At 57.4% G+C, this 15,358-nt stretch overlaps 2 protein-coding genes across 9 annotated transcripts in view; one reads left to right on the top strand and one right to left on the bottom strand.

Moving 5' to 3' along the window:
- The first annotated feature begins 49 nt into the window (after nucleotides 1-49).
- Nucleotides 50-3,878, top strand: CIB1 (calcium and integrin binding 1). 4 transcript variants are annotated; one of them, XM_027569231.2, is made up of 7 exons: nucleotides 50-290; nucleotides 421-455; nucleotides 1,538-1,646; nucleotides 2,453-2,603; nucleotides 2,751-2,869; nucleotides 2,947-3,035; nucleotides 3,284-3,878. In XM_027569231.2, the coding sequence occupies exons 1-7, from the start codon at nucleotides 240-242 to the stop codon at nucleotides 3,303-3,305; spliced, it is 576 nt and encodes a 191-aa protein (XP_027425032.1). In that variant the 5' UTR covers nucleotides 50-239; the 3' UTR covers nucleotides 3,306-3,878. The 4 variants fall into 4 exon arrangements, with proteins under 4 accessions (XP_027425032.1, XP_027425031.1, XP_027425030.1 ...); XM_027569230.2 differs by having other exon boundaries at nucleotides 3,255-3,878; XM_027569229.2 differs by having other exon boundaries at nucleotides 3,252-3,878.
- Nucleotides 3,879-4,166: 288 nt separating this feature from the next.
- SEMA4B (semaphorin 4B) overlaps nucleotides 4,167-15,358 on the bottom strand; it is a 36,661-nt gene continuing 25,469 nt past the window's right edge. For all 5 annotated transcript variants that reach the window (XM_027569223.1, XM_027569222.1, XM_027569221.1 and 2 more), the window contains 13 exons: nucleotides 13,910-14,073; nucleotides 13,685-13,747; nucleotides 11,809-11,907; nucleotides 10,998-11,109; nucleotides 10,613-10,726; nucleotides 10,322-10,473; nucleotides 9,276-9,457; nucleotides 9,003-9,153; nucleotides 7,928-8,138; nucleotides 7,730-7,845; nucleotides 7,314-7,480; nucleotides 6,095-6,180; nucleotides 4,167-5,853 (listed from right to left, as the gene is read on the bottom strand). In XM_027569223.1, coding sequence (XP_027425024.1) covers nucleotides 5,111-5,853; nucleotides 6,095-6,180; nucleotides 7,314-7,480; nucleotides 7,730-7,845; nucleotides 7,928-8,138; nucleotides 9,003-9,153; nucleotides 9,276-9,457; nucleotides 10,322-10,473; nucleotides 10,613-10,726; nucleotides 10,998-11,109; nucleotides 11,809-11,907; nucleotides 13,685-13,747; nucleotides 13,910-14,073 — 2,360 coding nt within the window. In that variant the 3' untranslated portion in view covers nucleotides 4,167-5,110. The remainder of the gene's footprint in view (nucleotides 5,854-6,094; nucleotides 6,181-7,313; nucleotides 7,481-7,729; nucleotides 7,846-7,927; nucleotides 8,139-9,002; nucleotides 9,154-9,275; nucleotides 9,458-10,321; nucleotides 10,474-10,612; nucleotides 10,727-10,997; nucleotides 11,110-11,808; nucleotides 11,908-13,684; nucleotides 13,748-13,909; nucleotides 14,074-15,358) is intronic.

Raw genomic sequence — 15,358 nt, 5'->3', positions numbered from 1 at the left:
GCGTCCGGCCCCGCTCCGGGCCCCGCCTCCAGCTCGCCGCGGACAGCCCGGAGCGGGGAGCGGGCGGGCGGAACCGGGTCGGGAGCGCCTGGGCACTTTAAGGAGGGGGGCGGGCCCGGGGGCGGTGGCCCCAGGAGCGGTTGCCACGGGGACAGGGCGGTGACGCGGCCCGAGGGCGGAAGTGAAAAAGTTGCCGGCGCCCCGAGGCAAGTTGGCGGAGCTGTGCGCGCGGCGCGACGATGGGGGGCTCGGGCAGTCGCCTGTCCAAGGAGCTGTTGGCCGAGTACCAGGTGCGCGGGACGCCGGTCCCCGGGGAGTTTGCGCGCGGGCCTGCGCTGGGGAACGGGGTCCCGGGGTGGGCGACAGAGCGGGCGCGGCCTCCGGAAAGGCTCGCTGAACCCCTCCCGTTTTGCCTTCCAGGACTTGACGTTCCTGACCAAGCAGGAGATCCTCCTGTAAGTGCTGTGTCGAACCTCAGCTCCCGGATCCTCTAGCGGCGGCGTCGGGGGTGGGGGGCTCTGTCCGCAGACGGTCAAACTGAGGGCCCCCCCACAGGGAGGGACAGGGGCCCGCCTGCGGTCCGCGGCCGAGCCGGAGCTGGCGCCCGGGCCCCGAGCCCCGGGCGGTGCCCTCAACCCGTCCCGCCCTCCCTGCCGCCTCGGGGGCCCCACTGCGCACCGCGGGGGCCACCTAGCAGCCTCGGCCCGGCTGGGCGCTCCGGGGCCTGCGCTCCGCTGGCTTCTGCGTAACCGAACTTCCTGCCCCGGCCCGGCAGGGGCTGCTGTGGCTCTCCGCGGACTTCGCCGACCCGGAGCCTGGCTCCTGGTAACTTGATCTGAAGCAACACGGTAACCGTTAACGCTTACTGAGCACTCTCTGTGTGCGAAGTGGTTGCCGGCATTACCTAATTCAATCCTCAGGAGGGAGGTGCCGGGACAATGAAACCGGTTTCAGAGAGGTTTGGTAACTTGCCTAAGACTACACTCCAAGTAAGAGGATTTGAACTCGGGCCGGAACCCCCTTCCTAGCCGCGTGCCAGCTTTTTGTGGCCAAGGCACTTGAGTGAGGAGATTCCTTGGCTTCCCTTGGCAAAAATAATCCCAGTGGGAAGGAGGTGAGGGCTGAGGAAGAGATCGTGTAGGGTAGTTGCTAAAAAGGGGGAGGCTTTGCTGGAGATTCCTGGAGTGAAATGGGAAAGAGATTTCAAACTCTTTTCTCCCTGTTTTTCAGGGCCAACTTCTGGCTCCTTTTGCAGCCTCTCCATCCCTCAGGGAGCTCGAGAACCAATGCCCAGTACAGTGCCTGGCATACTTTAGGCCCTCCGTAAATACCCATGGCATGAATGCACTCTCAGCCCATAGTCTTGTGACATAAGGGGTTCTACATATGTAGTCTCCCTTTGGCTTATGCCTGATGACTGAGAAGTTCTGTGTATGTGCCTTAGCTCCTCACCTGGTTTATAGTGGGTAACAAGGCAAGGAGTGGGGATGTAATACACACAGGAAGGTTTGCCAACAGGTTCCTCTCCTTCTGCCAGAGCCCACAGGCGGTTTTGTGAGTTGCTCCCCCCAGAGCACCGGAGTGTGGAGGAGTCACTGCAGATGCGAGTGTCCTTGGAGCAGATCCTCAGCCTTCCAGAGCTCAAGGTGCCAGTCCCCCACCCTCCCTCTGCTGTTTGTCTCGAGATCGTGTGGTCACTGGTCCCCATTCTGGTCTCTCCATTTGGCCCTGATTTCCTGGGTACAAGGGCTTTACCAGAATCACCCAGTGGAATGAACTAGAGTGGTGTTTTGCAAACTGGGATTCTTGGACATATTCTTGGAGAGTCAAAGAAGTTTTGTCCTTTAAAAGGAGTTGAGCTACCTTATTCAAGTTTGAGAAACCCTATTCCAGAGACTGATTGCCTCTCCATAGGGTTGCTGTGAAAAAAATTTTTTTAAAGATTCTTATTTATCTGGGAAAGAGAGTTGGGGGAAGGGCAGGGAGAGGGACAAGCCGACCCCACACGGAGCCTGACGAGGGGCTCCATCTCACCACCCTGAGCGGAAATCAAGAGTCTAACAGCTGACCGAGACACCCAGGGCACCTGACTGAAAATTTTTATGCAAAGCGCTTGGCCTAGTGCCTGTAACACAGTGAGTGTTCAAGTAAATGTGTTTTAAAGTAACCAGCCCATCTTGTTCTCTTTGCTTAGGATGCTTTCATCTTCCTTCTCTGCCCCTGGGCCAGCCTTTGGGTTAAACTGACTCACAGGAAGCCATGCCTATCCCTTCCCCAAGTCAGGTGGTCCTCCTGCCCTCCGTGCTGGCCCTAGAAGACTGACCCTTCTCTCCTGTGAGCCTGAGCTCATGGAGCGGGCACTGTGACCTGCCTCCTCCAGTTCCTGGTAGGGCTTGAGGAGTGTGTGACCTGGGCCGCACCTGTGGCCTTCACACAAGGTTCTCCTGCCTAGGCCAACCCCTTCAAGGAGCGAATCTGCAGGGTCTTCTCCACATCCCCAGCCAGGGACAGCCTGAGTTTCGAGGACTTCCTGGACCTCCTCAGTGTGTTCAGTGACACAGCGACTCCAGACATCAAGTCCCACTATGCCTTCCGCATCTTCGGTGAGAGCCAGGAGCAGCTTGGCGGGACACAGGCCTGTCCCCACACGGTCTTGGTGGCGGCGTACCGCTCGGGACCTGGGGGCCTTCTGTGGAGCCTGGGAGCTCACCCTGACCACATTCTTTCTGGCCTCCTGTGTCTGTCTCTAGACTTTGATGATGATGGAACCTTGAACCGGGAAGACCTGAGTCACCTCGTGAACTGCCTCACGGGACAGGGTGAGGACACACGTCTTAGTGCTTCAGAGATGAAACAGCTCATTGACAACGTGAGTAGCCGGGCAGGGCCAGGGAGGGAAGGGTCAGGGAAGGGCCAGGACTTGGCCTGAAGCTCTCCCTTCCCCAGATCCTGGAAGAGTCCGACATTGATAGGGATGGCACCATCAACCTCTCAGAGTTTCAGCACGTCATCTCCCGTTCACCGGACTTCGCCAGGTATGACAGTAGTGGTCCCCCCGCGTTCTGGGTCCCCAGCTGCTGCACCTAGGTCTGGGGTGTCAGGATGGGCGGCGGCGGCCGGGCTGGGAAAGCCCCAGTTCCTCTCAGGGTAGCTCTTCCCAAGGGGAGGGACAGATGTGGGACAGCCCATTCCAAAGGGTCTTAGGGATGATGTGGGTAAGTCTGGGGTTAGCCTCTTCCCTCCTCTTTCAGCAGAAAACCTGACCCGCTCTTCTCCTGTTCAGCTCCTTTAAGATTGTCCTGTGACAGGAGCCACAGCGTGTGTCCCAGCAAGCACCCCGTCAGAGAGCCTTTCCACTGCTGAGCTGTGGCCAAGGTCATGCCTGTGTTGCCAGGGCCGGCCACGCTGGCCTAGCCGAGCTGGCGCCGTGCGGTCCTGCTCCGGGCGGGGAAGGCCCTCCGGACAAGGGCCTCTCCCCTTCTGTCATGGTCATCGCTCCCCCGTGTGTTTGTGTTCTACTAATCTATAATAAAGGTTTAGACGTTTTGACCCTTTGCGTGATACTAGAAACATTGGTATGAGGAAGGACTGGACTTCCAGAAGCCTTCGGTCATACCGGAAAGAACAGGATCTAAAGAGCCAGCAGGAAGTCAGACTGTAGCCTACCCGGCCCACCGCCCACCGCGCACGAGGCTGTGAGCAGGAAGGGGCAGCCTGATAGATGGAACTCCTCCATATGCTGATGCTGGTGCTGCTTACAGAATTTCCACACATGTAAAAATTTATAGACAACCGTGTGCCAAAAGAAAAACCAACCGCCAATTTCACCGTATGATCATTTAAAAAAATAAACGTTTTTTAAATTAAAAAAAACAAAACAAAAAACATGACAAAACCTCTGGTCCTCTGTGCTCCCACCCTGAACTGAACGGGGGGAGGTGCAGAGCAAAGGGGTTGCGGGAAAACGAATGAATTCCTTGCCCCTCCCATCAGTGCATTAAACTTCCCACCTTTAGGACCACACTCCCCTGGGAGATGGGAGTCGGCCAGGCCACGATGGCTCTGGCCCACTAGCCCCTGGAAAGTGGAGGCTCAGAACTCCTCGAAACTCAGAGAACTGGGCCAACCTCAAAAAAGGAACAGTCTTTTGGGAGGAAGGGCCATGGTTCCGTTTCTGTTATTTAGATTTTATTTAAAAAAAAAAAAAGTAAAGTGCCTCTTATTAAAAAAAATATAAAACCCACATAAACTCGGGGTTCCTGTATAGGGCAGTATCAACACCCCTTAGAGGGGGAGCAGGCAAGGTGGAGGGGATGAACCGGGGGCGGGGCTCTGGGGAGGAGCCCGGGGTGGATGTGGGATTTGAAGGCTGGGATGGAGGAAGGCAGGCAACAGTCCCTTCCTTGACTTCGATGGAAAGGCGTCCATCGTCCTAAACTCTCTCCTGGGCTCACGCTGCCCCTCTCGCACGTGGCCACAGCCTGATACAGGCCCGAAAGGTCCAGCAGGTGAGTCTGAGCCCAAGGCCTCGTGACAGCTGCAGTGGCAGCATGGCCCTCGGGTCCCTGAGGTGACGGGATGATGGCTGTAATAAGTCGGCCAGCTGGCAAGGCAGGACCCACGGAGCCCAAGCCGGCCCCTGCTTCTGCAGAGACGAGGGGCGGCCGGTGGCCGCAGGGTAAGGCAGAAGGTGGAAGAGACCAGCTGGTGGGGACGGCCAGCGCTGTCTCAAGCACTCTGGGTGAGTCGGCCATGCCCCTGAGGCCCCGCGGCGGGGCTGTTCGCACACAGGGAGCTCTGTGATGTGTCGTGCTTCTCAACCACTTCACATTTGCAATTGTTTTTAAACAAAGGGCTCAGTTTTACACAAGGAGCACTGTTCTGCCCATCCAGGCAGGCCCCCATCTGCAACTGGGTCCTCCTGGGCCACGGCGGTTGGTCGGTCGGAGGGGGCCGTGCTACTTGGCGGAGGAGCAGCAGGCCGGCGGGCTCCATCAGCCCCGACCCCGGGGCGCCACGGTCATGTTCCCTGAGGCGCAGAGGTCCGGCTGGCCCCCTCTGAGCACTCACGGCCTCGGAGGCCAGGGTGGACTCCTCGAGAAGCGTGCTCTCACACCACGGAGTCCCGGATCTCAGAGCCCAGGCGGACCCGGGGCCGGGGGCACACCGGGGACACCTCCACAAAGCTGTCCTGGATGCTGAGCGGCCGCTTCTCTGACTCAGTGAAGATGCGGGGTGCCGGGGAGCTATCTGACAGGGCCTGGTAGCCTCGGTGGTCGAGTGGGGTGCTAGGGGGGCCTACGCCATTAAGCGGCCGGGTCTCAGGTGGCAGCGCCACGGGGCGGGCCTTGGGGTGCACACTGGCACACTCGCCCTGCTTCAGAAAGACTTTCATGCCACCCCGGTGCCGATAGAGGAAGAATAAAATGAAGAGCACCACGGCGAACACAAACAGCGTGCACATCACCAGGAACTCGGTCCAGTAGGACTTGTCTACACCCCAGCTGGCCTTGCCGCCCGCTGGTGCGCTCACCCGGGACGTGCTGATGACGACGGGGATGCTGCCGCTCCGGTCGGCTCGGTCGGCCAGCATGTCGTCCACCACCTTTGGGTAGTAACAGGCCACCAGCTGCCGGAAGCCCTCCTCCAGGGACCAGCACTGGAATACCCCCAGTTCCTGCTGGCTGCCCACCAGCAGCAGGTCCCCAGTGGGCAACACACGGCAGGAGGCTGAGGCATTGACCGGGAGACCATTGTGTAGCCAGAGCCGGGTGGCTAGGTTGGAGAGGAGGGGGCAGGCCAAGGTGTTCACCGTGTTGGGCTGGAAGTAGACTTGCTCACATCGCTTCTCACCTATGGACAGATGAGAGAAGGGGCCCAGGGTAACGGGCGGGGGGACCGGCATCCACAGGAGCCCCAGGCTTGCCCCACCTCTCTTGGGACTGCACTCCTTGTGCCACGATGCGCAACTCTGGCGACTCGGAGTCTGGGACGAGGACATGAGGAAAGGCATTTATACCCACCACTGCCTGCAGGGGCCTTCTCAGCAGACCCGGCCCCCACCTCAGCTCCAACCCTTCTCAGGGCGACTTACCTGTTAGTACAGAAGACCGGGGCCCAGGTGAGGAACTGTTGCAGAGATCCCTGGTGTTAGCCCCCTCAATGTCCTGGATCCATGGCCTGAGGACCAGAGAGCGTCAGAGAGAGGCCAGGAAACCACCATGCACCCGCTTGGTCCCATCCCCAGTGCAGCACATGGCGCTTCTCTGGCCCTGCAGCCCCGCAAGGGCCTGGGGCCCCGGGTGTGCCAGGCCCAAAGCCGGAGTAAAAGGCAGGTGGTTTCCCCAAGCTGACTGCCCTGCAGGGTCTGAACCAGCATCTCCTCTGTCTACACAGTATTTATTTCAAATACAATTCACTACAATACTTCCCTGCACTACAAGAGCACTACGGACCTTTCTGGAAGGACGGCTGAATCTATACGCATGTCTCTGCCTCTTTTAAAGCAATGCACATGCACGCACTTGCTTAATAAAACATAATAAAGAATAAAAGTAATTCGTGATACACTCACAAAACCTAAAAAACTCAACCAAGTACAAACGCTGAAAACACTACAGGAGTCAAACACAGTCTACCAGCCGGTGGTGATCGTGACAGGTGGCAGTTTGGGCGTGTCCTTCCAGGTGCACACGCGTGTGCTCAAATGGGATTCTTTGAAATATAAAGCTGGCACCAGGTCTGTGTGTAGAAGCAACGACACTACGAATGGGACAGATGCCATTTTTATTTAAAATACACGTATTTTTGTTTATCACACACAGATATATATATAAAAACCTGGGAGGGTATATATCAAAATCTCACTGCAATTCCCTCTAGGTGGTGGGATTCGGAATAGTTTTTGTTTTACCTCTACTTCTCAAGTTTTCTATACGAACATCTTACAACCCAATTTCATGCTTCTGAAAGCGATTTTCAATGGGTTTGTTAATGGATTGTCACATAGCTCCTATTTTTTTGTTAAACACGTTCACACGCCAATCCACAATCTCCTGCAAAGCTTTGCAGAGCCGTGACACTTCGTACTTTACCGAATGAGGTCCCCAGCTCTACAGATGGGTAAGGCAAACATCATTTATGGCCCAAACCAGAACACTTTAGAGAGTCAGAACGGGAGTCAGTTCCTAGTCACGCTGACCGTGGACACAAAAAGGAGGCTGCCTGGGGAGTCTACAGAGGGCCTAGGGAAGGTGCTCTGAGGCCAAGGGCACAGGGATGGCCAGGTGGGAAGGGCCGGCAGGAGCTCTCACCTGGAGGCTGTCTCAGGCTGGTAGAGGCTGATGTGTGTGCATCTAGAACTGCTCCAAGCACAGTAGGGGTCCCGGGCGAGGACGCAGTCCCCACAGCTCTGGTACAGGCTGCAGTTGGCGACGGGCACCTGGACCACGCCAGGGGAGGAGGCGGCGTAGAGCAGACCCTGTACGGACGCAGACACGGGGATGAGAGGCAGGAGCGGGAAGCCAGGGCCACCACCCACAGCCGCACCCGGCCACTCCCCAAGGAGCCTCCTCTCGTGCTCCCGGGCACCCCGCTTTCTGCTGCCTTATGCCATGAGCCTGGATCTTTCCATCCTGCTGGTGCCAGGGAGGAAAAGCTGGCTGGGGCCCGCCTGTCCATAGCAGAGGGGCAGCCGAGCACGCTCCCCTGGGCTCCTCCTCCAGCTCACCCTGTCGGCGTCCAGGAGCAGGTTCTGGATGGGCTGTCCTGCTGGAAAGATCTGGAGCTCCTCAATGATGTGCACCCTGGAGCCCACGGCCACCGCCTTGTGCAGCCGGCCATCACCTGGAACATGGACGGCACTCAGACCCATATCCCAACAGCCGGGGCTCCTCTACCCCGAACCTGCCCTGCTGTCGGCACTCACCAGTGCCCAGGAAGAGCACGTCATAGGTGCGGTGCAGGCCAGGCACACGGTGGACGGCCACACGCTGGTAGCGGGCCCGGGGCTGCAGCAGCAGCAGGTGGCTGCGGACCTGCCCGTCCATCAGGAAGTGGTCCTTGAGGAAGTTCAGCACACGGTCTGGGAGTTGCAGGGATGAGGTGATCTTCCTCTCCCGGGCACTGTTGGTGATGCACTGAAGGAAGAGGTGGCGGCGTGAGACGGAGTGCCGCTTAAGGCAGCACGCAGGAGGGGCAGCCTGAAGACGCGGCCAGGACTGCCGGCCCTGCCTCCCCAGCGGACAGGACGGGTATCTGCCCACCCCTCAGAAGCCATGGCCCATCACTTGGCTCTGCATGGAGCCAACACACTGATCTGGAGGCCCAAGGGCAAAGCCTGGATATGGGGCACCCAGGGGCCCTGGCTGGCAGGGTTCCCCCTTCCCGCCCAGGCCCTTCACCCTCACCCAGGCCTCAAGAAGCATGACCACCCTTCATGCTCCTTTCGCCAGGCTCGAAGGAAGCCCTGGCTGGCCGGGTTTCCTAGTGCAGGGTCAGAAGGTGCTCTCTCGGGGCCCCAGGGAAGTAAGGCCCAGATGCCCATGAGGGGAACAGCTCAGTGACACTCTTCCTTGGCTCTGCTCCCCCCTCTCACTTTCCTGTTCCCTCATGGTGCTTCCTGGAGTCACCTCCCACATCAACTGCCGACACTCATATCCTTGTTTCAAGGTCTGCTTTGGGAGGGAGTCTATGAGGCTGGAAGGACAGAAGGAAGATGTCCCCATGGCCAAGCCACTCAGTCACTCACTAGATAAGGAGCCCACAGCTGAGTAGGGGAGGCACAAACGAAGGGACAATGACAAGAGCGCACACTTAAGCGCTGGGATGGGAGCACACTGGCTCACCCTGAGGCAGGTTTCAGCCATTCCAACATTCATAGCCACATCCAACCCAGTAAAACAAGCAGGCCTGGGCTTTGGTCCCCACTTTCAAGATGAGAAAACAGACTCAGAGAAGCCAGCAGGGCGTGGGGAGCCATCTTGTCAGCAGCCAGTACTCACCGCTCCGGGCCGGGGTGTGGGTACTGGGTGGGTCACCGTGTACCACTGCTGTGTCTCACGGTTCACCTCCTTGTAGAGGCCATTGAAGGCATTCTGCACGTCCTTCATGGTGAAGACGCAGACGGCAGAGCCCTCTGTGGTCCCCCTGTGCCTACAAAGGAAGTAGCTGGATGAACCCAGGAGCCCTGGGGCGCGGGATGCAGCCAGATCTTGGGCCCCAGTCACAGGCATCCCCCACCCTCCCATCTCCAGTTAGGTCCCGGGGGTCTGTACCACTGGGATGTGAAGACCCCATAGAACAGGGTGTCATGCCAGTCCTGCGGGCTGGGGCTCAGCGTGAAGACATCCTGCAGCACATTGAATGGGAAGCCGTCGTCTGGCCGCGAGCATAGCAGCTGGGCCTTCAGGAAGGACGTCCAGCGCTGCTGCAGGACCCGCTCACCGCCCTCGTCCCCCTGGGGGAGGGAGAGAGAGGCTGGGCGTACACACGGGCCGCCGGGGGGGAACCTGGGGCTCCTTGCGGGCCCTCCCCAGTGGTAGCTACACAGACACCTGGCGGGGCAAGCCACAGCCAGGGCGGAGTTCCACTTAGAATCAGGAAGACATGAAGGCGGGGTCCAGGTCCCATCACCAGGAGGCTGGCCAAGTAAACGAGGGTGCCCTTCTTACTGCAGAGTACCCGGAAACGGACAGATGGGAGCCTGCCTACACACAGGGAAGGAGGTCATGATTCCCCAAGAGCAGGGAACCTGAATACCCACACTGCAGAACTCTTGCTTGTAAATAGTTTTTTAATACTATAAATACCTACCTATTTACACATACTCCAAAAAAAGGAAATAGATCATCAAGGAATGTTCTAATCATCTGTGGTGCAACAGGAGGATGCCGACACTAACAGTCAACATTTAGTTTTTGCCTACCACACTCCTAAAAGCTTTCTGGGGATGGATTTAGCCCACACAACTCTGAGGCAGGTATTATCATGCCCACTGAACAGATGGGGACGCTAACTGAGAGGGCACGGGACTTGCCCAAGGTCACAGGACCGGTGGGGTCGGAACTGAAGCAGCCTGGCTTGAGTCTCTGCTCTTTGTCGTGATTCTACCCTGCCTCTTTATATTGTACGTGATTTCTGCGTGTACTTTTCTGTACTTTCGCATTTTCTTAAACAGGAAAAAACACGAGAGCTTAAAAGGACAGAGAGAAAAGCAGTTAGCCAAGCTGCTCCTCCTGGAGGACAGAAGAGGCCTCCTGGTGTTTCCTGATCCTGTACCGGGGGAGCCTTCGGGGTCTCTGGGGCAGCCCGGCCCCCTCACCTTGCAGATGCGGGCGATGCGGGACACGATTGTGTTCTCAAAGAACTCAAACTCCTGGCCGGTCTCGCTGAAGAAGAAGTAGATCTTGTCATCGTCTCCTTCCAAGCTGCCCAGGCTCTCGGGAATATAGGCCGAGGCCACAAACGCTGGGTCTGTGGGACCAATGGGGGGTGTAGTCAGCCTGGGAATCCCAGACAGGAGAGAGATTGTTCTTGGCCTGGCCCTGAGGGGAGAGCGTGCCCCTCCCTGGGCTCTGGGGACTGCCCACTGGGTGTGTGGGGAGGATTTCACCTTGGAGCCAGTTGAGGGAGCTCTCGGTCTTGGTGGGGCGGAGGCTTTGGCTCCGGGAGATGGCCGGGTCATTCCCTTGGAAGCTGCTGACTGTTCCGGTATAGAGCTCACCATCTGCCAAGAGAACATTCCCATGGGAATGGCCCCTCAGCACAGGGCCCTGAGTGACCCCAGCATTGCCTATCTCACTTGAGGTGGACAGGGAAGGGAGTGGGATCTGGGAAAAGCCAAACCCAAGGGCAGCCAAGGGTCACTCTGTGCCCCCTGGGACTCAGCATGGCGGGGACCCACCACCAGCTCAGGCCTGGGACCTAGGCTGCCCACCTTCCCACCCCCACACGGAGCCTTGCTGAACTCATGCTGCCACTCTGTCCCCAACACTCACCAACCATCAGGGCCGTGGACTTGAAATTGGGGTCAAAGGGACAACGGCCCTTGCCATCTTCCAGGAGGATGTGCCCCACCTCGTCCTGTGCCAAAGTGAAGTTCTCCACATTCTGCAGGGAAGCAGATGGAAGAGGTCAGGGGCACGCCAGGAAATGTGTGGGCTTGGAGGGAAAGGAGGGGGGTGTGCCAGAGAAGGCTGCTCTGTGGGGGGGCGAGAGGGGAGGTCATCTCTGCACCCAGGGTGCAGTTGTGGGCGCCATCTGGCAGGGACCCTCTATGGTGGGCATTACTAGTCCCAGTGACCACCGGAGAGACACGACAGGACTCAGAAAGGGTGGCAACATGATTCAAACCCAGTGTGTCTGACTCCAAAGGCGGTGCTCCAACCCACTGCCTCAGAATGCCACCCCCTGCTAAGGTGTGGGTAAAACAGAAACCAGGAGTGAGTGTGTGTGAGGAGGGGTGGAGGAGGTGGGCTGTGGAACCGAGTGAGGGCAGGAGGTGGGCTGTGGAACGGAGAGCTCGAGGAAGCAAGAGAGGGTGTGAGTCCTGGGCTGGCCAGGACCTTTGTGCCCGGGGGTGTTCTCTTGCACCCCTCTCCGCCCCCCGCCCCCCACCCCCCTGCCAGCCAACCCGGCCACCAGATCTGGGGCTGGGCCTCAGGGCTCTCAGACCCACTGCTCCCTAGATGCTGCGCCCTGGGCCCTGCCCTGGGCCCGGGATCAGTGCTGGGGAACAGCGCCTGGTGCAGAGAGAGGGGCGGCTCCCAGGCCAGCCCCAGGCGAGCCTGGGCAGAGAGGGGCACTCACGATGTAGGTGCACACAGGGCTGAAGGCCGCCGTGCCGCAGGTGAACAGGTGAGTACTGTTGAGTGGCAGGAGGATCTTGATGTAGTTTTGACAGTCGCGCTGGGGAACGAGGGAGGAGGATGTCAGGCCCAAGCACGCCACCAGGGGGCACTGCCAAGCCCTCACCACCAGTGTGTGCAGGGTGCGTGCGGAAAGCTTCTGCTCTCTGGAGCTGCTCATATCCCAGGGCAAATGAGAAGCCAGCAGTGTCCTGGGGCAGAGTACACTGAGGACCAAGGAGCGTGTGCACTCTGGAGGGGGGCCTGGGGGCGCAGCTAGTTCTGCGTTCCGGAAACTTCCTTTCAGTCTGGGAGTGAAGGCACGGAACCCCTCCCCTTAGGTGGTCTTTGCCCCCTGAAGGTCTTTTTCAGAACCTCAGTGAAAATCTCTGGTCCTCCCCACCTGCCTGGTGAGGTAAGCCACAGCCCAGAGCAGGACCCCGGACCCCAGACTCATGGATCGCCTCTGCAAGGGTGTCTAGCGGTATCTCCAACCAAGCATCTGTTTGTTTGCCCAAAACTTTTTCCTCTGAGACCTTTCCCCTTTCAGCTGCTCACGCTCCAAACCTGGAGGTCAGCCCTGACTCCTCTCTCACACATCCCCCATTTCCTGTCAGGAAGTCCTGGTGGGCCCATCTTTAAACTACATCCGGAACCTGACCATTTCTCACACCCTTCACCGGTGCCACCCTGGTCTGGTCCCCCTCACTGGGCTCCCCACCTCTGTCCCCACAGAGGCCACGCTCCGTCACGGCAGCCAGAGCGACCCTTTTAACACACATGCCAACCATGGCGCTCCCCTGCCCGGCCCTCTGGGGGTTCCCCAAACACCTTGCTCAGGGTCAGTCCCGTCCTGCCCGTTCTCCAGGTATCCCATGGCCAACTCCCTCAGCAACGTCTAGTCCTGACGCAAATGTCACTTCCTTAATGAGGTGTGGCCTGACTACCTGCTCAAGTGGCTGTGTTTGGCCTGTTGTTCTTTCTTCTTTTTCACAACTGTATTGCCAGTGTCTAGAAGGACTTGAGCACAGAGCACGTGCTTGATAAACGTTTGTCCATTAAGAGGTCAGGGGCAGTCAGGACTCGAACCTGCGTCTGACCCCAAGTCTGGGGCTCTTTTGCCTTCACCTCAGCCGCCTCCTGCTACACGCAGGACAACAGGTCTCCGGGAGGGCGCCTGGGTGGCTCAGTTGGTTAAGCGACTGCCTTCGGCTCAGGTCATGATCCTGGAGTCCCGGGATCGAGTCCCGCATCGGGCTCCCTGCTCAGCGGGGAGTCTGCTTCTCCCTCTGACCCTCCCCCCTCGCATGTGCGCTCTCTCTCTCTCTAATAAATAAATAAAATCTTTTAAAAAAAAAAGAGGTCTCCGCGAACAGTGGAGAGTGCTCCACACTCTCCAGCAGAACACTCTCCAGGGGGGCTGGACCAGACCCCCACACCCTGTGGTCTGGCCAGAACCACACCAGGATCGGTCAGACCTGCTCTAGCGCCCCATCCGCAGGAGGATACCCAGTCACTGCTCTTGCTGGAAACCGACTTTATTTGGTTCTGATTAGGTGCCAGGTGCCCTACACGTATTAGCTCACTGAATCCTCACCCCAAGTCCTGTGAGACAGGCATCATTATCCCCATTTTATAAGTGGGGACACTAAGGCTCAGAGAGGTCAATCTACTTGTCCCAGGTCACAGAGATAGTTAAGCATAGGGCCAAACGCAGGTGTGGCCATCTCTGAAGCCGCAGCTGGCTACACCGCTCCCACATCCTGCCTCCACGTTGGGTCCGGTGCACCTCTCTCCATCTCTCCCTCGGCCCGAGCGGCCTCCAGGTGCTAGCTCACCTGCGGGTCCTTGCCCTTGAAGCTGCACTGCTGTCTCCTCTCGGCATCTGCGCTCCACGGCAGCTGCAGAACGGGAGAAGGGGAGTGTGCATATGCGAATGGGGGGTGTGCCCGGCCCCTCTTCTCCCATTTGCAGCATCTTCACACCCAGAAGGTCGGTCTTTCCAACCATCTGCCCCTCTGCCATCCTCTGCCCAGCCTAGCCAGCCCCAGGCACCTTCTCACCTCCTGGTACACTCCGCCAGGCAGGAAGCTGGTGCTGGTGTTGAGAGCGAAGAGGGCCTCTCGGGCGCCCACATACAGAGTCTTGCCATCCCTGCTCAGCAGAAGGGCCGTGTAGTTGGAGACGTTTTCCGCTCCAAATCTGAGGAATGGCCGCTTTTGGGAGCCTGGGGAGAGGAAGACGGACATTCCCTGGGGCCCATGCCTCCCAGGAGACACGTCTCCCACCAACCTCGAGGACAGGCCGATGTGAAGGGAAGTGAGGAAGGCAGCGCACGGCAAGGAGCTGGGGACGGGCAGACGAGGCTGAAAGGGGAACAGCCTTCCTGGGCTCTCAGACATTGTCAGAAACAAATGTACAAAGATGAATGTAAAAGAACATTTATTAGAGCGCCGTTCACATGAGTGAGAAATGGGCAACAACCCCAACCATAGGGGACGAGAGGAAAAGATGGCATTAACGCTGCACTCGGTGGGATATGATGCAGTCGGTAAAGATGAGGGAGTATTAGAAACACCAGGAAAACAAGCAAACAAAATGAAACACGGAAAACAGGGTCAAATATGAAGCAAACTAAAATATAAAGTGGTGGGTTTTGAGCATGTAAGAGAATAAAAGAAAAGAAAGGACATTTAACACCCTCCTTGAGTAGCATCAGATCCAAGGAGAAGGACCTGTAAGGACAGCCCACCCCACCCTGGTCCCGCAGCAAAAGATTTCCGATGGCCTAAGGGAAGCAAATGCGGGGCGCTGGTCTTTACCTCGCAGTACCAGCTCACAGTCACTCATCGAAGATTTACGGTTATAAAACAGAACGCAAACTGTTACCAACCTTGACCTCAATGTACAACAGAGAGATGCTGTGATGCTGGGTACCAGGGTTGTTGAGGAAAAAATGGAGTCTCTATCTCCTTGGGAGAGCAAAAAGGGCCACAAGATATTGTCAGTGGTTAATGGAATAAGAAACTGAGGTTTAAGTATAAAAAAAATTTTTTTTTAAGTTTATTTTTTTAGTAATCTCTACCCCCAACGTGGGGCCTGAACTCATGACCCCAAGATCAAGAGTCACATGCTCTACCAACCGAGCCAGCCAGGCACCCCTCAGGATAATATTTTAAATTACAGAGGCAACCCAATATAGTGGTAGAAAAATGTCTGCAGGAGGTGGGGAAGGCTGATAGAAGTGATGGAAAGCCCTCTTTTTCTCGGCAGCAAATCAGTAAATCAAGTAAGCCAAGCAATAGTAGTAGTGCAAGCATTTTACTTAAGTATATGGACGAAACCACTGTACTAACAAAAAGTCTGATTTAAAAGCCGTCCCTTTACCCAGGCCTGGGGCCGGGGATGACAGAGGCACTGGTCACTTTTCACAGTAAGTACTTTCACCCTTAAAAACGAATTATGTGCATGTATCCTGGATATAAACTTGAAATACCTTTCATTGTTTTAAA

The sequence above is a fragment of the Zalophus californianus genome, chromosome 6 (assembly GCF_009762305.2).
Source record: "Zalophus californianus isolate mZalCal1 chromosome 6, mZalCal1.pri.v2, whole genome shotgun sequence".
Classification (NCBI taxonomy): Eukaryota; Metazoa; Chordata; class Mammalia; order Carnivora; family Otariidae; genus Zalophus; species Zalophus californianus.
The sequence above is the reverse complement of the archived record's forward strand: the minus strand, read 5'-3'. Positions and strand labels throughout refer to the sequence as shown.